Source organism: Rhinopithecus roxellana, chromosome 12 (assembly GCF_007565055.1).
Source record: "Rhinopithecus roxellana isolate Shanxi Qingling chromosome 12, ASM756505v1, whole genome shotgun sequence".
Lineage (NCBI taxonomy): Eukaryota > Metazoa > Chordata > Mammalia > Primates > Cercopithecidae > Rhinopithecus > Rhinopithecus roxellana.
Genome location: NC_044560.1, coordinates 4293257 through 4317924, shown reverse-complemented (window position 1 = coordinate 4317924; position 24668 = coordinate 4293257). Strand labels below are relative to the sequence as shown.

At 47.9% G+C, this 24668-nt stretch overlaps 1 protein-coding gene across 3 annotated transcripts in view; it reads left to right on the top strand.

Moving 5' to 3' along the window:
* PEX14 (peroxisomal biogenesis factor 14) overlaps positions 1-24668 on the top strand; it is a 160939-nt gene that overhangs the window by 128949 nt on the left and 7322 nt on the right. For all 3 annotated transcript variants that reach the window (XM_010364160.2, XM_030941702.1, XM_030941701.1), the window contains 3 exons: positions 1611-1739; positions 19580-19665; positions 24240-24342. In XM_010364160.2, the coding sequence (XP_010362462.1) occupies positions 1611-1739; positions 19580-19665; positions 24240-24342 (318 nt within the window). The remainder of the gene's footprint in view (positions 1-1610; positions 1740-19579; positions 19666-24239; positions 24343-24668) is intronic.

Here is a 24668-nt window from a genome sequence, read left to right as displayed (position 1 = left end):
TTCATCCAGCCTACCAATCTTTTGAGAGCATGGTGCTATCAGGGCAACCCGGTGGCTCTTCAGACTTCCCAGTGGTGTGGCCGTGCCTGCCCTTGGCCAGCTCCACTGTGTGAAGAGGGTAAAGAGGGGAACAGCTGCAGTTTTAAATGGGGACAGTCCTTAAATCCTCAGCACAGAGAAGGGAAAAGAGTCTAGAGCTGTTTAGAAAAGTTTGGGCATTTTCCTTTGACTGGCTGTGATAGGGCATGAAAAGTTTGAGGGCTGGCTGCAGTCAACTCACATGCCAGTATGGTGCAGGGCAGAGCTGTGCTTTAAAGCATTAATGTGCACCATCTATTAGCCCCTAGGCACAGAGTATGAGGCACCATGCTTTTGAAGATGCTGATCCCTCAGAACCTCCTTGTACTTCATCTACCCCCAGGGGCAAATATACCATGCTGTGGACCTCTAATGGAGAGCTGCTGACCAGATGTGGAAAAGCTCTCGGCTCTAGTTTAAAAGCTCTGTGTTGCGGCTCGCTTGGATGTTGGGATTCCCGGAACAGCACGGGCCGGCCGAGTGGTCTTTTGCAGACTAGCAGTGACCTCCCACCTGCTTTTCCCACTCTCAGCAGCTGCAGCACCTCTGTACACACAGCTACTTCCTGAGCTGGCACCGTGCGACCACTCCTTTCATACTTGAGCGCCACATTTCGTTCTGTTCTTTGGGTGGCTTGGGGCTCTCTTACTCCTCCCAAGAGTCAGTGTCCCAAATTGGCTCAGACCCGGTAGAAATATCCCAGCTGTGGCCCCACTGGAAATGCGGCCTTTCTGGGTTTTCATTTGCCTTTTCTTCTGTGGGCAAATCCTCTCCCCATGGCATAGCCACTGCAGATGGCGCCCTGCTGCTTCCTGATGTCCCATGTATGGTGTGGTTTAGAGTGTTGGGAGGATTTAAAAAAGGGAAAAGAAAAACTAGCCAAAGGCAATACAGGCAGCGTATGATAGGCTAGAGTAATAATCATCTGAAAGTTTGGGCCTGGCCTTGTTTTGATCTGTTTTCTTGTTTTATTTTCTTCTTTACATTCTATATCCCATTCATACTAATCACAGTCAGTCCTGATTTTTCTTTTTATTTCTGCATTTGTCATAAAATAAAGCAAATTATTCCCGTCTTCAGAAACGATCTAGACTAATTAGTCGTCTCACCCAATAATTAGTTTTTTGTTTCCCTGTCTGTTTTCATGCATTATTGTTAGTTTTTTCCCCTCTTTTTTTTTTTTTAACACCATTACAGATTAAAATGAGCCACATTTGCAGTTGATGGTATCTGTTTTCGGGGGAAGAATGGAGAATTGCAGTACGGAGTGACTTCAGAAGCAGCAATAAACTCAAGGATAAATTAAGGAAATTGAATGAGCCACATTTGGAAGCAGTGTTGAGGCTAATATTCTGTCGCTTAAGGTTAAATTGCAACTGAGAGAGGTTCCGGAGAATCTGAAATCGGGGAGGCAACTTACTAGGATGCGAAGCATTCTATGGCTGTAAAGGTTTTTGCTCAGTGAAGATTCTGTTGCAGCTATGGACACTGGCAAAAGGTACTCACCTGTAATGATGTCCTCTTCTCCCCAGGACTGACAGATGAAGAGATTGATATGGCCTTCCAGCAGTCGGGCACTGCTGCCGATGAGCCTTCGTCCTTGGGCCCAGCCACACAGGTGGTTCCTGTCCAGCCCCCTCACCTCATATCTCAGCCATACAGTAAGTCACCCGCTCAAACTCCTGCTTAACCTTCATTGGAATTCAGGACTCTGGCCAAAGGGCAGTGTTCTGTATCTCCCAGACTTAGCAAACCGGGAGAAACTGGGAGCAGCAGAAAGCTCTTGGGTATTTCCCAAGGAATGTGACACACCTCAGTCTTCTAGACAAACTTTTTGAAATATGTTACAAAGGTTTAAGAAGAGACAAGGGATCGGAATAAATGATTTTATTGTTGTTTCAGGTATTTTGGTTACATGCAGAAAACCTGTACAAGTATTTATTGATTCTGTTCCCATCTCCTCATACCATTGCTTTTGAATGTTACTGTTTCACTAAAAACAACGTGAACGTCTGACTCATGGGTGCATTCTTGTTTGCTCACTGCAATAACCTGTCTCCCAATTTTATTTTTTTAAGTTAATATTTGTAAGTTTAGGTCAGCCTCCATTTCCCTCCCTCCTTTGTCCTGGCTATACCTTGTACATTCATGTAGTAGCAGTCTGTTAGGGAATTTCAGGTTAAAACATAAAGGTCCTTTTTGAATGTTACATTTAATTATCATACGAGATCATGACCCAAGAGGGGTCTTCCGTTGTTCTTAAATGAAAGCTACTGTAGGAATAAAGTTTCTTCAAGTGAGTTATAAATGCATACCTCCAAAATGCAGCCAGAAGCCCTCCTTGAAATCACTTATAAAAAGTTTTAAAAGGCTAAAATTGACTACAAAGCTATGGAAAATAGCTCCATTTTGTTTCTTTAATGAAACTCAGCATTGGGCTGGGCACAGTGGCTCACGCCTGTAATCCCTGCACTTTGGGAGGTTGAGGCGGGCAGATCACCTAAGGTCAGGAGTTCGAAACCAGCCTGGCCAACATGATGAAACCGTGTCTCTACTAAAAATACAAAAAATTAGCCAGATGTGGTGGTAGGCGCCTGTAATCCCAGCTACTCAGGAGGCTGAGGAAGGAGACTTGTTTGAACCCGGGAGGTGGAGGTTGCAGTGAGCCGAGATCGTGTCACTGCACTCCAGCCTGGGCAACAGGAGTGAAACTCTGTCTCAAAAAAACAGGCCAGGCGTGGTGGCTCATGCCTGTAATCCCAGCACTTTGGGAGGCCAAGGCGGGCGGATCACTTGAGGTCAGGAGTTCGAAACGAGCCTGGCCAACGTGGTGAAACCCTGTCTCTACTAAAAATACAAAAAAATTAGCCAGGCGTGGTGGTGGGCGCCTGTAGTTCCAGCTACTTGGGAGGCTGAGGCAAGAGAATGGCGTGAGCCCGGGAGGCAGAGCTTGCAGTGAGCTGAGATCGAGCCATTGCACTCCAGCCTGGGTGACAGAGCGAGACTCCGTCTCTAAAAAAAAAAAAAATTAGCCATGCGTGGTGGCATGTGCCTGTAATCCCAGCTCCTCCGGGGGCAGAGGCAAGAGAATCACTTAAACCCAAGAGGCAGAGGTTGCAGTGAGCCACGATCACACCACTGCACTCCAGCCTAGGTGACAGAGTGAGACTCTGTCTATAAATAAATAAATACACTCAGCATTGGATCTGTAATCTCTCAAAATGCCTTTTCTATAATTATCATTTTAATTGTTATTCTCAGAAGTTTTATTTTTTCAAAAAATGATTTAAAACTGTTAGATATCAGATTTTAAGGCCAGGTGTGGTAGTTCATGCCTGTAATCCCAGCACTTTGGGAGGCAGGCAGATCATGAGGTCAGGAGTTCAAGACCAGCCTGGGCAACAAGAGTGAAACTCCATCTCAAACAAACAAGCCAGGCACGGTGGCTCACGCCTGTAATCCTGGCACTTTGGGAGGCCAAGGCAGGCAGATCACTTGAGGTCAGGAGTTCGAGACCAGCCTGGCCAACGTGGTGAAACCCTGTCTCTACTAAAAATACAAAACATTAGCTGGGCGTGGTAGCAGTCGCCTGTAATCCCAGCTCCTCGGGGGGCTGAGGCAGGAGAACTGCTTGAACCCAGGAGGCGGAGGTTGCAGTGAGCCAGAATCGCGCCACTGCACTCCAGCCCAGGTGACAAAGCGAGACTCTGTCTCACAAAAAAAAAAAAAAGGAAAAAAAGAAACTCAACATTGGATCTGTAATCTTTCAAAATGCCCTTTCTGTAATTGTCATTTTAATTATTATTCTCAGAAGTTATGTTTTTTCAATAAATGATTTAAAACTGTTAGATATCAGATTTTAAGGCTGGGCGCGGTGTCTCATGCCAGTAATCCCAGCACTTTGGGAGGCCAAGGCGGGCGGATCGTGAGGTCGGGAATTCGAGACCAGCCTGGGCAACAAGAGCGAAACTCCATCTCAAAAAAACAAACAGGCCGGGTGCGGTGGCTCATGCCTGTAATCCCAGCACTTTGGGAGGCCAAGGCAGGCGGATCACTTGAGGTCAGGAGTTCGAGAGCAGCCTGGACAACGTGGCAAACCCCGTCTCTGATAAAAATACAAAAATTAGCCAGGCGTGGTGGCAGGTGCCTGTATTCCCAGCTACTCAGGAGGCTGAGGCAGGAGAATTGCTTGAACCCAGGAGACAGAGGTTGCAGTGAGCCGAAATCATGCCATTGCACTCCAGCCTGGGCGACAAGAGCAAGACTCTGTCTAAAAAAAATTGTTAGATATCAGATTTCAAAAGGCATATTTTAAAATGACAGATTTGTTTTGATCCCCCAGTACCTGGTCTGAAGCTACCTTCTTTCCCTCACCTCAGCACTCCTTTCATCCAGCTTAGCTGCAGCCAGGCAGGTGTGATCTTGGCGGTAGAGCCAAAAAGGCCTTCTCTTCTCCAGACTTGCTGAAGAGCCAGCCAGTGGGTTGGAATCTGCTGTCAGTGTTACAGATCTTATTTAGAAATCTCCTCCTTTGGCTGTCCACACAAGGCTGAATGGGGGAGGCCAGGGAGTGTGTGCTCAAGTGTGTCAGTCTGTCAGTGCCTTGCCTGGGTGACCCACTGCAGGGAGTGGTGAGCCTTGTTCTGTATTCGGGCTACTGTGTTAGCACTTGTGACTTGTCAGCTTGGGGCTCCTTTCTCCTTCCTGGCCAGCATTTTTTCGAATCCATTGTAGTTGCTTTGGGTCCTAAGCTGACTTTAGGTGCTTCTTTTTAGCCAAAGGCTGAGTCTCCACACTTTTTCTTTAGTTGTGTCCCTGGGCCCAGCCATGTAATGGGATTTGTTGATGATAGGCAGTGGCAGCTGGGGTGCAGAATTTTCTAAGATGCACATCTGTTCTATTCCAGCTGTTTCCTCCAGTGGCTTAACACAGGACAGGTCTCTCGGCTACTTGGAAACTTCTTACTCAGAACAAATTGTTCTGGTTGATCACAGAGTTGGCCTAAAACGTCATGTGTTCACCTACTTTCCATAGACACAAAGGGTTAAACTGCTAGTCTTTCTGAAAGAGGCAAAAGAATGGGATGGGGAGGGGCAGTTCAGTCATTTAAATCATTCTCATGTCCAGATGGTTCTGAGAAAAAGCATTACATGTTGAGGTATTTAGGTAGGAATATTTTTAAGAGCCTCCCAGCCCTAAAAATAAGATACATGTTCTTAGACACAGACTCCTTCCTGCTTTGACACTAGTGTAAAAACAATGGTAATGATCATTTTAAACACCTGAAGTTTTTAGTTGTCGTCATTGAGCTTCATTCTTCTCGTTCCGTTACACTGCTCTTCTCAGCTCCGGGGGTCACTCTACCTCTTCACTTCTGTACTTTTGCCAAGAGGTGTCAAAACTGCTTAAAAAAAAAAAAGCTTGATTTTGATTAATATAGAGAAACAAGACTTTGCCTGACTGATAATAAAACTGATAAATGACATTTGAATTACTTGTAGCGGTAATTTATTACATAAAATATCTTTTATTTGACATGCGATTAGTTGCTGGAAGCATCACTCAATCTGACTAGTTTAAACATGCTCTAAAATGAACCCCAGTAAAAACCAGGGCTGTCTGCTGCTGGCGTTATGAAATATACTAATCCTGGAGTGAGGGAAAAATCTGACTTTAAATATTTAAATGATTAATTGGGTTTATATATTTTTTTTACCTTTCTTACCCCCTTAATTACAAGCAAACTCAGGGGAGTTTCTGAACTAGGTGCGCAATCTGCATGCTTATCACTGAGGCATTGTCTGCGTCTGGGAGGGATTTATGGCCTCCGTTCATGTGTGTTCCTGCCGATTTTACATCTAGATCCCCAGCAGCCCTTTCCTTCCCATTTCTTGGCTTTTTACGGACATTCCATCTCTGAGCCCAAGCCTAGAAAATGGGATCCCCTGGGCCTAGCCCCAAACACTCAGGTCTCAGGGTAGGGCAGCTTTTCCAAGACCACCCCAGGGAGCCCAGTGCTCTTTACCTTTGAACTTGCTGGCCCACCTGCTCAGTGGCAGGTGTGCCACTGGATGCCTCTTTTGGCATCTCTGTTCTTTGGTGAATGTGGTTGACTTTGAGATGTTAGCAAATGCCAGTGTTGGCAGAGAGAATGTAGAGACCTGCCCGAATAGTAACAGTTCAATTTCTCAGTATTTTTATTAACCATCTACTATACGCTCAGTACGGTATCATGCGAGAGATCCAAAACCTGATCTTTAAGCATCTTGCCAGCTCTTTGGGAAAGATTAGATAAACTCTTCAGAAAAGGATAATAATATAAGATGTTGTGATTTAATGCCAAAATTAATTATACAGACAAGAAATTCTGAAATTCTGAAATGCAGAAAAGAGAAGAATTAAGGTGGGCTAGAGTCAGGGAAGGCTTTTGTGAAAGTGATAGGAGGTTGGCACCAAGGGGAAGCTTGGTGTCACCTGGTGTGAGCATAAACCAGTGTTCTCGGGAGTTAGAAGAACGTTGGTACAGTTCAGGAGAAGTCAGGCTGTGATTCGAGGGAAGATTTGACTTTCTCCATTTCTCATTTTGGTTTCTTCTTGTCTGACTTTACATCAGGCGTCAGTGCATTTGTATAGGTGCAGGCCCAGCCAAGTCCTGAGCAGACGCCTGATAAATGCTGGTTGATTGATTCACGCCAAGCTGATTTGTCTTCTTCCTCCCAGAGAGACAAGAAGCTTTGAGATATAAACAGGACCAGTGTAAATTTTGTAGGGTAATAATTTCTTCTTAGATTTGAACATTTTCCCTCCACTGTCTTTGATAAAACAATTTAAGCCCCTTCAAAGACGAACTAGAGCTTCAGTTGCCTCTTCTTAAAATAGGATGTCAGTGTCTGAGGCCCGTGAAAGGTTTTGAACCATTTGATTAGAAATCCTGAGAGAGAGTGAGTTATTCCTCTGTTTACTTTTTTTATAGCCCTGTGTAGTAACATAAACTTATCTGTGATTATCTTAATTCACTGAGCAAGCATTGTTATTGAATGCCTACTGTGTGCCAGACCCCTGGGCTAAAGAGATTAACAAGGCCTGGTCACTCTCTCTGGTTGCTCCTGTCTGGTAGGAAAGACGGTTAGGCCAACACAGCAGAGCCTGTCAGGTGACCCCGGTGAAGACGGTGACACAGAAGAGGTGATGAGAAGCTTCAGAGAGTAGATGTCTAACTGGATGTGGCAGGCTGATTGGTTCAGTGATCAGACAGGATAGACAAGAGCATTCCAGGCTAACACAAAAGCACATAGATGTGAAACTGATGAATTTAAGAAATTCCAGGTTGTTGGATGCGGCGCCTGTAATCCCAAATCTTTGGGAGTCTGAGATGGGAGGAGCACTTTGAAGATGGGAGGAGCACTTTGAAGGAGTTCAAGACCAGCCTGGGCAACACAGTGAGATGCCATCTCTTTGAAAAAAATTTTAAAACCAAAAGTAGCCAGGCATGGTGGTGCATGTACTTGGGAGGCTGAGGTGGGAGGATTGCTTGAGCCCAGGAGGTTGAGTCCGCAGTGAACCATGATTGTACCACTGCACTCCAGCCTGGGTGCCAGAGCAAGGCCCTGTCTCTAAAAAACCAAAACGAAAGAAAGAAACTCTGGGTTGTTCAGAGTGGCTGGAGCATGGGATGAGAGAGTCAGAAGAAATAGCTGGAGAAAGGGTGGTTCTGTCAACCCCGACAGAGGACAGCCAAAAGCACAGTGATGTTTTACTTTGAAGTACATCATCTAATTATTTTTGTGGCCATACTACCTATTTGGCCATTTTATTCTTAGACTAATATTAAAATTATTTGTGTCATCTCGGCAGGTGCCATGAGGTTAGTTAGGGGAGACATTGGGGGGGGGACATCGGCCGGAGGTTATTGTTCCTGTGCCAAGCCTGTAATGCCCACCCTGTGTGCTCATTGCTGTTCTTCAGGGTTGGGCCAACACTGACTCCTCCAGGGAGTCTTTCCAGTGCCTCCATTCTGACTTGGAGGGAAGCTCCCCGCAGGCCCCTAGACTCCCCACCCCGCCCCACTGTACTTAAACATTTATACCAGTGTCTCCCCTACTAAACTGTGAGTTCTGAGGCTTAAAAAAAATCTAGTGGCCTGAGGCTCTGACTGAGCAGGTATTCTAGAAATGCTTGTGGAATGGATAAACAGGGGTGGAAACGTGCTGGAGAATGGAAGGGCTGTCATGTGGGCGAGCTGCCCTGATGACCGGTCCGTGATGTGGTGTGTGAGCTCAGCTGGTACAGACTGCTCTGGGAGGGCTATGGAAGAAGTAGGGGATGGGACCTGCCTTCAGGAGCTGCTGTTCATCCTAGAAGGAAGCCCTCCATTGCTTGGAGAAAGGCAGGGAAGACCATCCCATGTCACCTTGCATGGTGAGAATGTTGAGAGCTTTCAGAATTTGAGAACAAAGGAAATTCCCAGAATGCTAGTCTTAGGCAAGGCTTTCTGGAAGGGGCAGGACTTGAACTGGCTTTGAAGATCAGTCAGCCATAAGGCAGACCCAAGGCGTCAAGGAAGGCATTACTATGGAGAGGGAACAGCAAAGGTCCAGGGCCAGGGTGGCCTGCGCGTAAATGATACGGAGGTGACAGTAAACAGAAAACATGCATGGGCAGCCTCCGTGTTCCCATCAGAAAGCAAAATAGCAAATGTCACCTCCACCTCTCTCTGTCTCTTCCATTTCTCTCTCATGCTTCCATTTCTTTCTCTTCTAGTTTAGCAGACAAATCTCTCTTTTTGCTACCTGTAAGTTACTGGTTTGTATATGAAGAAAGTATTTCTCTAATGTTGAGGAAATTGTGTTTTCTTTTGTCCGTGGTGCCGGTTTGGATTAGCAAGCAGCCTCTCCTTTTTGTTGCTGTGTGTTCTGCCTGGTGTGGTGCCATGTAGGGGCCGGATAAATGCCATTTGCGGATGTTGAAGAGGGCAAGTATCACGGGAAGGAACTGAAATGAAGCAATCCTTTCCTTAGGTTTCTTGGACCATTAAAAGTCTTTGGTGTTGATGGCAGTTAGGATTCTGGCTGTGCTGACAGTGTATTCGTTTTAGAAAATGCTGCTACAGGCCGGGCGCGGTGGCTCAAGCCTGTAATCCCAGCACTTTGGGAGGCCGAGACGGGCGGATCACGAGGTCAAGCGATCGAGACCATCCTGGCTAACACGGTGAAACCCCGTCTCTACCAAAAAAAATACAAAAAACTAGCCGGGCGAGGTGGCGGTCGCCTGTAGTCCCAGCTACTCGGGAGGCTGAGGCAGGAGAATGGCGTAAACCCGGGAGGCGGAGCTTGCAGTGAGCTGAGATCCGGCCACTGCACTCCAGCCTGGGCGACAGAGCGAGACTCCGTCTCAAAAAAAAAGAAAAAAAAATTCTGCTACAGGTGACAGAAAACTCCGAAAAAGAGTGGCTTAAATAAATAGAAGAATTTTTCTCTATTACATAAATGTAGGCGACCCAGGCTGCCAGGAGGCTCTGTGGTCTGCAGGGACTCTGCTCTGCCTCACTGCTCTGCATTTCTGACTGACTGGCATCCGTCTCGTGGTGCAGTGTGAATGCTTCAGCTCCAGCTATCCCACCTGCTGTCCAGCCAGCGAGAGCAGGGAGAAGGCAGGAAAAGGGCAGGCTGGCTTCTAAGGACGCCTCTTGGAAATTGCCGACGTCACTTCCACTTCCTCCCCATTGGCTGGATCTTGCACAGCCATCCTTGCCTGCGAGTAAAGCTGAAATGTAGTCCTGATTTCGGAAGCACATGTCCTCAGCTTTCCATATCCCATAGGAGGTTTGAGTTCTGATAAACACTAGGTTTAGGATAATGGTTACCTCTGGGCTGGGGAGGAACACATGGCTAGCTTCAGTGGTGTCTGGAAAGTTTTAGCTAGTAAATCAGGCAGGTTTAGAATTACTCATTGTATTCCTGTTCTTATAACTTAAATCAGTGTTATATTCTTTTGTGTGTATCAGATATTACAGGGTACATGTTTTAAAGTTGCATTAGAATTCTTAGGTCTGGCTTCTTCTCTTGGTCCCAGCTGCAAGCTGTGCAGAGAAAAAACTTAGAGCCTACACCACTGGGTAGTGTTCCCAAGCACTCCTGACTTCCTATAGCTTTTTTTTTTTTTTTAAATTCTGAATGGATTTTATTTTTTAAAAGTCAGTCTTATTGAGATGTAACTTACCTAAAATAAAATGCACCCATTTTAATTGTACAATTTGAGTTTTGGTAAGTGTACATTTCCATATAACCATCACCATGATAGAACATTTCCAATACCCTGAAAGGTTCCCTTGTGTCCCATTTCCAGTCGGTCCACCCCTCCTTGATCCTGGCTTGAGGGCAACCACTGATCTACTTTCTGTTACTACCTATTAGATTTTTTCCTAGAGGTTTTTTTTTTTAATATAAATGGAATCATACAGTGTGTGCTCTTTTGTTTCTGGTTTTCTGTTGTTGTTGTTTTTCTGCTCAGTGTAATGTTGCTGAGACTCACCCAAATTGCCGTACCCATCCGAAGCTTTTTCCGTTTTATCCCTGGGTGGGTGGTGTTCCGTTGTATGGATGCACCACAGTTTGTTTATCCATTCACCAGTTGATGGACTTTGGGTTGATTCCAGCTTTGAGCTATTACGAATAAAACTTCTGTGAACATTCGTATACAAGTCTTTGTATGTTTTTATTTCTCTTGGGTGAGCACCTAGAAGTAGAATTGCTGGTTTATACGTTAAGTGTATTGTTTAACTTTATAAGAAGCTGCTAAACTGTTTTCTGGAGTGGTTGCATCATTTTACCTTCCCACCAGCAATGTTTGAGAGTTCTAGTTGCTACATATCCTCAACAGTTGGTCTTCTCATCTTTTTTTTTTTTTTTTTTGTACTCTCTACTAAAAGTACAAAAATTAGCCGGTTGTGGTGGCGGGCGCCTGTAATCCCAGCTACTCGGGAGGATGAGGCAGGAGAATCCCATGAACCCTGGAGGCGGAGGTTGCAGTGAGCTGAGATTGCGCCATTGTACTCCAGCCTGGGTGACAGAGTGAGGCTCTGCCTCAAAAATAAATAAATAAATAAATAAATAAATAAATAAATATTTCGTATAAATGGAAACATAGAGTATGCGGACTTTTGTGTCTGGTGTCTTTACCATAGCATAATGGTTTTGAGATTGATTCATGCTTTTATATACATACGCATGTATATATACATATTTATATAAATACATATAATTATATTCGTATATAGTTTGTATATATGTATTTCTATATTATGTAAATATGTGTAATAGGTATTTTCCAAATACATATAAAAGGAATGAACTATTTATGTCTATCTGATGATTATGATTCATGGTTTTTACATCTTGAGAAACCTTTGTCTACCCCAAGGTTGAAGAGACTTTCTCCTATATTGTCTTCTGGGAAGTTTTATAGTGTTAGTTTTTTGGAGACACCATCTTACTCTCTTGCCCAGAGTATATTATATATTTATATCTATTATACACAGATATATATAACTTTACATATATATATATACAGAGAGAGAGAGAGAGAGAGTTCATTTTCATTGCTGAGTTGTATTCCAGAGGTCAGTGGACTTTCTTTTTCTTTTTCTTTTTTTTTTTTTGAGATGGAGTTTCACTTTTGTTGCCCAGGCTGGAGTGTAATGGCATGATCTCGGCTCACCATAACCTCTGCTTCCCGGGTTCAAACAATTCTCCTGCCTCAGCCTCCCAAGTAGCTGGGATTACAGGCATGTGCTACGACGCTTGGATAATTTTGTATTTTTAGTAGAGACAAGGTTTCTCCATGTTGTTCAAGCTGGTCTCGAACTCCTGACGTCCTGACCTCAGGTGATCTGTCCGCCTTGGCCTCCCAAAGTGCTGGGATTACAGGCGTGAGCCACTGCCTGGACTTTTTCTTTAAAGGGGTGTATTTTAGACTTTGTGAGCCACATATGTCTCTGTCACATGTTTTCTGTCTCACCTTTTCCTCTTCTCCCTCCATCCTTTTTCCTCTTTCTCCTCCTTCTTCCTCTTCCTGTTCTCCCTTTCCCACAACCACAATTCTTTAAAAATTTAATAACCAGACTGGGTGCAGTGACTCACACCTGTAATCCCAGCATTTTGGGAGGTGAGGTGGGTGGATCACTTAAGGTCTGGAGTTTGAGGCTGGCCTGGCCAACATGGTGAAACCCTGTCTCTACTAAAAATACAAAAGTTAGCTGAGCATGGTGGCATGCCTGTAGTCCCAGCTACTTGGGAGGCTGAGGCAGGAGAATCACTTGAACCCAGGAGGTGGAGGTTGCACCATGGCACTCCAGCTTGGGTGACAGAATGAGACTGTCCCCCCAAAAAATAAAAAAAAATTAATAACCATTCTTAGCTCATGGCTGTATAAAAATAGGCTAAAGTAGGATTGGCCAACTGACTATAGTGCTAACTTTTGTTGCTCCATGTACCACCGTTTCTTTATCTGTTGACCAGTTGGTAGTCATCTGGCTTACTCCCAGTTTGGGGCTATTGTGAGTAAAGTTGCTGTGAACATTGATGTATAAATCTTTATGTACACTTATACTTTTCGTTTCCTAGGAGTGGAATGGCTTAGTCACATGTTAGGTCCATGTTTAACTTTAGAAGAAACTGTCAAACTATTTCTCAAAATGGTTGTAGCATTTGTCTCCCCCTCAGCAATATGTAAGAGTTTCAGTTGCTCCGTATCTTTGGCAACACCCGATAGTGTCATTTCTGAGCTTAGCGATTCTAATGTGTATGTAATAGAACCTTATTGTACAGCACTTTTAATTTGGATTTCCCTAATGACTAATGACACGAAGCAGATTCTCATGTACTTATTAGCCATTCATGTCTCTTTTGTAAAGAGTCTTTTCCAATCTTGTGCCCATTTTAAAAGCCACTTTGTCTGTTTATTATTGAATTGTCAGAGCTCTTTATATATTCTAGTTACAAGTCCTTTGTCAAATATATGTTTGGCAGATATTTTCTCCCAGCCTATGGCTTGTCTCTTCATTTTCTTGACAGTACCTTTCGAAAAGCAAAAGCTTTAAATTTTGATGGTGTCATTTGATCATTTTTTTTCCTTTTTGGTTCATGCTTCTTATATCGTAAGATGTTTTTGTCCAGATTTTCTTGTATGCTTTCTGTTTTCTTACAGAAGTTTTATAGTTTTTGCTTTCTTATTTAGGTGTGACCCATTTTGAGTTAATTTTTGTGTATGGTCTAAGGTGAGAGTCAAAGTTCATTTTTTTTTCCTATGTGTATCCAGTTGTTCAGCATGGCTGTTACAAAAATTATCCTTTCCCCATAGAGCTACCTTGGCCTCTTTATCAAAAATCAGTTGACCATGTAAGCATGGGTCTATTTCTGGACTCTTCTGAATTCGTAACAGCTTAATTAGAGCTCATATTTTTTAATCTATGGAGAGGGGATATAGATAGGCCTCTCAGTGTCCTTCCTGCCTAAAGATGACACTGCTAATAGCATTGTAGCTATGAAAAGTGGAAAAGATTGTCTTTCACGGGATGTACGTGTAAACACAGGCTTTGCATTTTCCAACACGACTACCTTTGGGCTACTGTGGTGCCTTTTGCCATTCAGGCTGCCAGGTCCTTCTCTTCAGAGCAGAGACTATCTGTTTGTGTTGCTGCTCTCTGGGCCTGTCTTTCTGCCCACCACCGGCCATCCACAGCCATGGATGCGGGCCAGGGCCCACCCTGCCCCCAAGCTGTAGCCAGCCCTTCTCAACCCAGCCAGGTTCCCCGTCTCTCCCCACATGTGCTCTCCACCTCTGTGCTGTAGCAAGCACTGATTTGGTGGGCTGGCTTTACTCCAGGACCTTACTGGGAGTGAGTTTGTCTTGTCATTTAATTTTCAGGGTGGCTTCTGAGCGAAGCTGATCGGCTGATATGAGAAGCTAGAGACAGTGCTGTATGGAGGCTCCAAACCTGATGAACCTGGAGGCGACCTCAATGGGCTGGCCCCGTTTCTGCCACTGCCTTGCCCATGCTTGGGCTGCCAGCCTCCCCAAGGACATGATAGTTCTCTCCCTCTTGTCAGCCAGCACATCACTGGAGTGCCTGTTGTCTCGGCACGATGGTTCCGTGACAGCTTTCAGCTCTGTGTTGCCAATGAACCTTTACTGGATTGCAGGATTTCCATGGTGTGGATCAGTCTGTGACTTGCAGGTTTCAGGCCCAACACTGTCATGTTATATGCACAAGTCCCCGTCCTGTGCATGTGTTTTTAGTTGACAATGCTTGTTCTCACCTGTTAGGTGAGAATTTGGTTGGTGGAGGTATAAAGAAACAGAGTCATGTTGGTTTTGTTGGTTTTCAGTGAATAGTTAGCTGTGGGGATGCACCTCTCCTGCCCCCGCTCTCTACCGTGGTTTTACCCAAACTGGAGCCTTTGCGCAGGCTGACCTCCATGGAGCCGGGCAGAGCTTAAGGTAGTTCGTGGAATCTTGGAAGGTTGAGTTTCAAAGAGCTCCATGCCCTTTGCTCTATAGCAGTTTGTCCCCTGACCACATTGCAGTCCACAGGGCCACAACGTAGAGGCAGTCCCAGGAAGGCCCAGGTGTGCAGGATGAGGATTGCCGCCAGATGCCCGTCTCTTCAGCCTTCACAGAGATGCCAGGGCTGTGGTACTGGTGAGGGACCCCTGCCACGCAGCTAGAGCGCCAGTTCTTAGACAGCTGGACTCTGAGTGAGAGTTAACATATCTCCTGTTCTTGGGTTCTCTGGGGCTAGCAAAGCCCTGCCCCCTTCAGTCAGTGCTTGATAAGAAGAGAAAAATGTCCTTGGAACCCCCCTGGCTGGTGGTGGCACCAGGATTTCTGACCCCAGGCTTGTTGCCCACTTGCCACCTTGTCTGCCTTGTCTGCATGGGAGGCGGGTCCCTGCTTCCAGAGTGGAGAGTTGAAGCATTTAAAAAGCCCACTCATTCTCTTTCTTTTCTTCCCAGCTAGAGAAGAGTGACTGCCCCGTCTTCTGCCCTTGTCTTTATACCTCCGGACATTCAGGGAGCCTGGTGGCGGGGAGGTATGCTCCCAGGTGCGCTACTCTCAGTTTCCTCGCGGGCTCTGCACTGGACTTGGAAAAAATAGACTCTGGAGGGGGAGGGGCAGGACTCGAGGTGGTCGTGGCTGGGAGTTTGAGCTAGTGTGGACCATGCTGATGTTTTTGCAGTAGCCTGGTCTGTTACGCTCTGAGAGCCACACAGCAGGTAGGAGTCATCTCTAGCTGAGTTTTTCACTTTTTTCATTTTGCCACAAGACAGAATTGTATCACACATCTCCAAAACGAGTAAAATGGCATTTCAGCTTCTTGTCTTTATAGACTCTCTGAACTTTAGGAAAGATCATTCTGGTCCCTTTTCATTAATAATGAAAACCAGGGGGCAATAAAATGTTCTTAACGTGAGCATAGCAGAACGAGGAGTGGTGAGGGGTGAAGGGTGAGGCTGCAGGGACCACAGGTGTTTCTTGGGGCTGGAATTGCTCAGAGCTCTGGAAAGCGGGGCAGCTGTCGGAGGGTCCTGGTCCTCATCCCGCACAGCCAGCATCTGCTTAGTGTCGGCAGCCCAGAGGGCCCCAGAGAAGGCTGTCCTCCTCATGGCGGGATGTTTGCAGGCGAGTGGAGGAATCCAGCAAATTCCAGGTGCTGGTCAAGCTTTCAGCCCAGTCACAGCTGCTTTCTTGCAAGAGGCTTTGTGGTGTCTGAGAAATCAGTGGTGAATATGGTATTTGGGCCGTGGGCCCTGTTCTGCACTTGTTCTGCCTGAGGATTTTGGCTGCATGGAGGGATGTTCCGGGTATGGATGAAAGCCCTCCTGAGCAGGGACTCTGAGAGAGCGGAGTGGCCAGGTTGCTCTGTCTTCACTTTTTCCTCCTGAAAATGGACTTGCACTAGATGTCAGGTTTTGTATCTGGAGCGCCAAGCAAAGCTGGCTAGAAGAGGGGAGACAGAAGAGACACCTGACCGGGACTCCAAGTGCCTGACTCCTTGGGGTCAAGGTGAAAGATCTGTTTGCCTCAGTGGTCTCAGAGCTCCCTGTGTAACGAGAGGTGATTCGTGTCAGGTGGGGGTGTCCACCATCAGCAAAGCAGCACTGTCCCCTTCCCATAGCAGTTTCTTAGACACCAGGTATCACTGCACAGCCTGGGAAGGGAGTGGGGAAGTCCTTACTAACCGTTAACACAAATCCCGGAACCCATAAAAGAATAGATTGATAAATTTGTATAAAAACCTCTGCATGCGACAAAACACCATTAGCAGAGTCAAAAGAAAAATAAACCAGAGAAGATGTTTGCGATGCAGATCACAGACAATGGGCTAATATCCCTGCTATATAAAAAGTCTCTCTAAAGTGACAAGGGAAAAGAAATCAAGTAGAAAAGTGGAGAGCATACAGTACACCGAAAAGGAAATGCTGATGAAAACATGTTCAATCCTCACTCAAAATGAGATCAATGCAAATTAGAACTAGAGTGAACTTCTGCTTTCCTGCTGTGGTATTGGCAGGAATCTGTGTTTGAATCGCGCATTGTGTGGGCGCAGCCGCGGGGAAGCAGGCATTGCGCAGGGGCTGAGGGTGAATTATCGGCCCCATGGAGGCAGCATGGCAGCATTTCTCAAAACTGCAAATGCACACGCCCTGGGACCAGCCTCTGGGAGTTCTGAGGCTCACGGGGTGCGTGTCCCCGTGTGGGAGATGGCACATGTCCACGTTGTTGATGGCAGCATTGTGTGCAATAGTAGAAAGTTGGAAATGAGGTGGATGCCCATCAGAGGGCAGGTGAAGTGGAATATCCTACAGCTGTAAAAAACAAGATTGAGAGAAGGGGAAACGTGAAGGAAGAGAAGGCATCCTGTGCCACCTTAGATGTGCGCACAAACTCTCCGGAAGGATAAATGTAAGACTACTAATGGCTGTTGGTGGGGGAAGCCTTTTTGCCACAACTGCCCTGTGCTATTTGATGACTCAACTGTATGCGTGCTACCTGTTCAAAAGTGTCAAACAGAAATGGGAGTTGGGGACTGAGGCAAAGGCCGTATGTTGATTACAGTTTTGGGATCGAGATTCCAGGGCTGGGACATACCAGGGAGTCTCGTGTGGAATCTGCAGGCAGCGGGGGAGTTTGGTGGCCACGGAGAGACTCCAGGCCCCTCCAGTCCGGACGTTTCTGTCCCCTGAGAGTGCCATTCCGCAGCCTGGGGGAGGGGGTGTCTCCTTGCCCACTAGGAGGTCTTTGCGACTTGGATCCCCCTGGTTGGGCTGCATGCCACAGCCCGTTCCCCCTCATGCCACATCCTGCCCTGAGCTGAAAGAAGGAACGGGCCTTCTCCTCCCCTCTGGTCATAAAACGCCAGGACATGGAAGGTACCTCTGAAAACTTACAGGCACAGGTGAGAACTGAGGGCGGAAGTCTCTTAAGCAGCAAGTCCTTCAGCCTCACTCCGCCGTGTTTTGACGCTCCTTCCCGGAGTTTAGAACGCTGCTGATTTTCCCTCTCCCCGTTTCCCCCAAGTGAGCAGCACACCGTGGGGGTGCCTCCCAGATAGCTCTCCACTGGCGCTGTGCTCGCCTTCCCCAGTGGTCTGTGTCCCACCTAGGCCCCTCCTGATGACAGATCCTTTGGAGGGAGGCAGAGCACCCACCACGTGGCCTGGAGATGGCAGCTCCAGAAAGGTGTTGGCAGTGGAGACAGGGCTGTCCCGCGTGCCTTGGAGGATCGGATGAGGTCGTGGACATGGGAGCACTTTGTGAACTGGACATGGGAAAGAGTGAAGGTGGAAACTCTCCCCACGTCAACTGGAATTGCATCCAGAAGGGCACTCTGCTATGTGCCGTGCTAAAGAGAATCGGGGCCAGGCGCCGGGGCTGCGCACCTGGGATGAGGGCACTTTGCTGTGTGCCCTGCTAGAGAATCAGGGCTGGGCGCGGTGCTGCGCGCCTGTAGTCCATCCGCTTGGCAGGCTGAGGCGAGAGGATTCCTTGAGTCCAGGAGTTCCGGGCTGCGGGGCACTGTACTGATGGTGGTTCTGCACTAAGTTCTGCATCAATATGGTGACCTCCTGGAGCAGGGGACCACGAGGTCACCTAAGGAGGTCAGAAGTGGAGCCAGTCAAAACTCCCATTCTGATAAGCGGTGGAACATGCCTGTGAATCGCCACTGCACTCCAGGCTGGGCAACATAGCAAGAGCCCACCTCTACAAAGATTACTTACTTAATACAAATAAAGAGAAGAGAAAGGGGCCAGGTGCTGCTCCACGAAGACTGGCTGCTCTTCACAGCAGCAGCAGCCTGTTCTGAGACATCACCCCACTCCCTTCTTGCCCTCTGTGCTGGTCCCAGGCCCTCTCCAACTCGTGAACCCTTGCAGCAGCCTCGCCCCAGCTCCTCTGCCTCTGCGGCCCCCACTTCTGACCATCCTCAGAGCCACCCCAGTGCTGCTCTTCAGGGTCATGGCATTCCCTGAATCATGTCCCCCAGTGGCTCCCATTGCTTATGAAAGAATATTCGGCTTCCTTGACCACACAGTCCACCTGGCACCACCTCTCCACCTCTTTCCTGCCCCGCCCCAGCCTCCACTGCACCTGCAGCTTCCTTGGCTTCTCTCCGTTCTCCCCAGCACCCTGCTCTTGGGGTCCTCTGGGCCAGAGCAGCTCTCCTCTTTAGTCAGGCCCAGGGTTCTCACCTGGTTCACATGCACCTACCGTCTCTCCTTTGTGCTTGCTCCTCTCCAGCCCCCAAGGGCCTCAGGGCTCCTCCAAGGCCCTGCTGACCCCAGCCCCTCTCCCCTGCCACCCCCAGCCCCTCTCCCCTGCCACCCCCATCCCTTTTGATAGGCGTTCTCACTCTCTGAAGCCTCAGTCATTTGGAGACTCGTGTTTTCTCTCCGCTGGCTCCAAGCGAGAGCAGGGCTGGGAGGTCTAGTTTACCACAGCCCACCCCCGCGCCCCCACCCAGCATACCACAGTCCCCCTCTCCACTTGGCTGATACCCTGCTTGGTTCTGCTGTGGCTCCCAGCTTATCGCCAGCTGTAGTAGGCATATGTGGGTGTATTTATGCTCCCCAAAATGTACTCATGTTATCCTCTCTGGATCTTTTGTTCCTGAGGTAGAGACCGTGCCATCCGTCTTCAGATCACCTCTGCCACCTGACTCCCGACTCGGGGCTCAGCTCACTGCTAGATACCTCCACCCACGGCCTGCAGTCAGGGTTGGGTGACTGGCATCCCTTGTGTCCCAGTCGAGGTAGTGGGAACAGGAGGGGACGGCGCCGAGCTGCTGTTGTGATGATCACGTGCTGCCTTCCTGCGGTAGAGTGTTCCACTTGCCCATCGTTGGAGGCGAGGAGACTGTGCCACTGAGGCACGTGTGCTGGCCCCCACCCAGGGAAGGACACCATGTGCGTCTTCTAACCCTCCTCCTCTTACCCCGCCTGTAGGCCCCGCAGGATCCCGATGGCGAGATTACGGCGCCCTGGCCATCATCATGGCAGGCATCGCATTTGGCTTTCACCAGCTCTACAAGGTGAGTCACCCCCAGTGGCCGTGGGTGCTGTGCCCCTGCCACCCTGTGGCATTCAGTGCCCTTTCACTGGCTCCCCTGCATGGAGGCACTGCTGTGCTCTGCCCTGGAGCATGTTGGCAGCGAGAGGCTGTGGTAGAGGTCGGGGTTCACGGCTGGATCCAGGCCCTGCCCTGCTGCGAGGCTTGGCGGCTCTGCTCATCTTTTCTCCAGTACTCAGCATGTACCACCCAGATCTCTACTTGCAGGGGCATCGTGAGGTCTGTCCCTTGCCAGCCCGTGTTGGGCACTTAGAGTAGTGCCCACACAGGGAAGCCGTGCGAGCAGTTTTGAGACACAGAATAACATAATGGCAAAGATCATAAACGCTGGGCCAGCTGCTTTGCTGAGCCCTGGCTCTGCCCCTCAGGAACTTGGTGATCACAGGCTCTGGTCTGTAAAATGGGGATAACAGTCCCGACCTCACGAGGTTGTTGTGAAGTCCCGAAGAGTCAGTCTCCCTTGTGGAGGGCTCAGAGCCAAGCCCGGCACATGGAAGAGCTTTATACACCATTGTTCTGCCATAGCATTTAAGAGCAGCAGTGAGAACCTTAGTGTCATCAGATGTATGGGAGCTGTTCTTTTTGCTCTGTTGTGTTGGCATCTATAGAAATCTAGGATTTCCCAGGCTTCTCAGGTCAACTCTCAGGATCCCAGGCTCATTGCTTGCAACAGAACTGCAGGCATGAGGTAAACGTTGACTCCCTTGTGAAGGTCCAACTTGGACATGAAGCAGATGAGTCTAGTTTCTAGAAAATGCAGGGCCAGGGTAGGTGGCCAGTCCAGATCTTGTGATCCTGGAGAGAAGCCTCTTTTCTTTCGAGGCTGTCAGCTCCTCCACCCCTGATTGGTGATTTTTTTTTTTTTTTTTTTTTTTTTGGAGATGGAGTCTCGCTCTGTCGCCCAGGCCGGAGTGCAGTGGCGTGATCTTGGTTCACTGCAACCTCTGCCTCCTGAGTTCAAGCAATTCTCCTGTCTCAGCTTTCTGAGTAGCTGGGATTGTAGGCGCACACCAGCATGCCTGGCTAATTTTTGTATTTTTAGTAGAGATGGTGTTTCACTGTGTTGGCCAGGCCAGTCTCGAACTCATGACCTCAGGTGATCCATCCACCTCAGCCTCCCAAAGTGCCGGGATTACAGGCTGAGCCACCGTGCCTGGCCGGTGATTTTTTTTTTTTTTTTTTAAACAACCTGAATGAGCACCCAGACTCGCCATGGTCACTCTTAGCACATGAAACATGTTCAGCCATGGTACTCTGGGATTCTTCATTTTTTATGTAGTACAAAAGCTAATGACAGTTATAGCAGAATATAATTTTTTAAGTGTAGCATGTATTCCTGGAGCTGGACATTTCCATGTTAGAAATAGAGAAACAAGGGCTGGGCGCGGTGGCTCACGCCTGTAATCCCAGCACTTTGGGAGGCTGAGGCTGAGGATCCTGACCTGATCACGAGGTCAGGAGATCGAGACTATCCTGGCTAACATGGTGAAACCCCGTCTCTACTGAAAATACAAAAAATTAGCCCAGCATGGTGGTGGGCACCTGTAGTCCCAGCTACTGGGGAGGCTGAGGCAGGAGAATGGGGTGAACCTGGGAGGCGGAGCTTGCAGTGAGCCAAGATCGCGTCACTGCACTTCAGCCTGGGCGATAGAGCAAGACTCCATCTCAAAAAAGAAAAAAAAGAGAAATCAAGAAACAAAACATTCTGGGTTGGTCCAGGTGCCATGGTTCACACCTCTAATCCTAGTACTTTGGGGGGCCAAGGCAGGCAGATTGCTTGAGTCCAAATGTTTGAGATTAGCCTGGCCAACGTGGTGAAACTCTGTTTCTACCAAAAGAAAAAGTAAAACAAAACAAAAAAAAACAAAAATAAGCTGGGCATGGTGGCGTGAATTTGTAGTCCCAGCTATACTCGGGAGGCTGAGGTGCAAGGATCACCTGGGCTCGGGAGGCAGAGGTTACAGTGAGCTGAGATCACACTGCTGCACTCCAGCCTGGGCCACAGAAGGAGACCCTGTCTCAATTTAAAAAACAAAATAAGCCAGGCACAGTGGTTCACACCTATAATCCCAGGACTTTGGGAGGCTGAGGTGGGCAGATCACTTGAAGTCAGGAGTTTGAGACCAGCCTGGCCAACAAGGTGTAACCCTGTTTCTACTGAAAATACACAAATTGGCTCGGTGTCTTGGCGTGCACCCGTAATCCCAGCTACTCGGGAGGCTGAGGCAGGAGACTCACTTGAACCTGGGAGGCGTAGGTTGCAGTGAGCCTGCCGTGAGCCGAGATTGTGCCACTGCACTCCAGCCTGGGTGACAGAGCGAGACTCTGTCTCAAATAAAAGAACAGAACAAAAACACCTCTTGGGGCTCAGTACTTCTCCCTCTGAACTGGTGCCCCTTCAAATCACTGACTGTATACAAGCACCAAGAAGAATGTGATACAAGTGCAGAGTCCTCAAATGAATGCCCCGGCTGTACTGAGCAGTAGGCACTGTCACATGGCCACCCATGGAGGGCCTGTGGCCTGATGGGAGCGGGAGGGCAGCTCGGCAGCTCGCCTTGGTGTGGGCACTCACAGGGAGCTGCCACCATAGTTTCTACGAAGCTCTGGGCTCTCTGCTGTACTTTAAAAAAGAAAAGAAACATCGCAATATCAGTCACAATGGTAACAAGAGAATTTCTAAAGCATCTGGTCAGTTTCTTGAAACTGAAAAAACAAAAGAAATGGTAAGAAGCCCTTGACTTGCTTTATAAACATGTGAAGACTTCGACTAGGGCAGCGTGTCCGCTCCTGCCCTTAGGACTTCTGATCTCAGAAATGGGGTGTTTAGTTGGTTACACGCACATACATGATTTTTTGTTTGTTTATTTGTTTGTTTGTTTTAGACAGAGTCTAGCTCTGTTACCTAGGCTGGAGTACAGTGGCATGATCTCGGCTCACAGCACCCTCCATCTCCCGAGTTCAAGTGATTCTCCAGCCACAGCCTCCCGAGGAGCTGGGATTGTAGCCATGTGCCACCACACTCAGCTAGTCTTTATATTTTTAGTAGAGACGGAGTTTCACTGTGTTGGCCAGGCTGATCTCGAACTCCTGACCTCATGATCTGCCCACCTCAGCCTCCCAAAGTGCTGGGATTACAAGCGTGAGCCACCGTGCCTGGCTGAGAATTCTTTACCTTTCATGCTGAGGACATTTCATCCTGAAGCATAAGGCTACCTTTGATGAGTTTTGGCTCAGTTGTGGGTAATAGCTCACACTGTGGTTGAAAAGCACTTTGCAAAATAGAAAATGCATCTATACATGTGCTGCTGAAGAATGATCTTCGCTTAGGAGTCACTCTGGAAATGAGTTCCCACAAACCCCTTGCAAGAGACCTTCTTTTCCTTCCCTGGTACAGAAACGTAATGGAGAGGTTTCCGTCCTCTTTCTTATCTGGGCCCAGATAGATTAAGAACCAAAGTTGTCCCTGGGCAACTCCTGCCAGGCCTGCGCTGCACTGCCGCTGGCAGCACCCACTGAAGTGGGCAGCGGGTCTCACTCTCCTCACCTGGGGGACTTTGTCTCCATATCCCGAGTGGCTGGACATCAGTGCACATATTCCTACACGCAGCTGTCCCTGAAGGCCCCGCCACCCACCTCCACCCCTCCACACCCTCACCTGCAAGGCGACCAAGAGCACCTGTTGCCAGCCCTGCCCTGCCTGCTTCCTTTGTGAACGGCCCCCGGGCGTCCCTGGTTCTAGGCCCCTGTGAGGGGTGGCCCTGCCGCATCCACTTTCTTTTTTCCCAGAGCCAGTTTCTTATGATCCTGCGCCTTCCTCTCCCTTCTGCCCTGCATTTCATTCTGGGGAACTCGACTTCTTTTGACTCTTACATGAAGGAAGTTTGTTCTGAGGATTCAGGCTTCATTTAGAAAAAGACTGAGGTGACCTCTTCCAGCAGCCTCAGAGCACTCGTGTTATCCCCTGGCGAGAGAACCAAGGGTCCCAGAAATGTGTTGTTGATTTTCCTTTAGTTTATCCAGTGATGTTTTGTTTATTAATTGTACTCATTTGTTTCTGAATAGGTGATTCACTCACAGGTTCAAAATGTTCACGATTCAGGAGAATATGCCGGGAAGAGCTGCCCCTCCTCCCTCGCCTCCCGGAGGCTCCAGCAGTATCTGATGCTTGTGTGTCCATCCACATTTATATCTTACAACTTTGACAGTAGAGTTTAAAACTTTGTGTTACAGAAATAGTGTGGCATCGCTAAGAAAAGTAAATAAAGGAACCAGAAAGTTCCCATCACAGCAGATCCAGCTGACTCTCCCTGTCCACGTTCCCTCCTGGTCCTTGTCCTTATTCAGGCAGAATTTTTACGTGGTTGTAATCGCAGTCTCATAACTTTTTCAAATATCTTGTTCATTTATGGTGTTTGCTTAGGGTTTCCAAAACCCGGGGATGACCGGGAGAAAGTTGGGCGGCAGAATTTGAGAGATTGTTGGAGGATAACCCTGGGTTCGTATGCATTCCTCACCCTGTCCCGCTTCTTGCAGAAATACCTGCTCCCCCTTATCTTGGGCGGCCGAGAGGACAGGAAGCAGCTGGAGAGGATGGAGGCCAGTCTCTCTGAGCTGAGTGGCAGCGTGGCCCAGACAGGTAAAGATTAATGACTCCATCAAGTCACCCCTCACAGCCTTCTCCAAGCAGCCCCTTCTCTGCCCCTCCCCTCTCCCTCCGTCTCCACTCTATGTGGTGACTTCATTTATCTGCTCTGAGAATCTGTTCACATTTGCAAATGAAGCCGCCGTCATTTCGGTTTAATTTGAAATTGCTTGTTTACTGTCGGCGCGGCCTCAATTAATTATGTTTTTACGGAAAGGCTCCCAACCTCAGAATATTAATAAGGGGAATAAAATGACAGCCTTTCTAAGGGCTGTAAAGTTCATTTGTAATTTCTGCTTCTCTGAGGTTTTCAGGGGGGT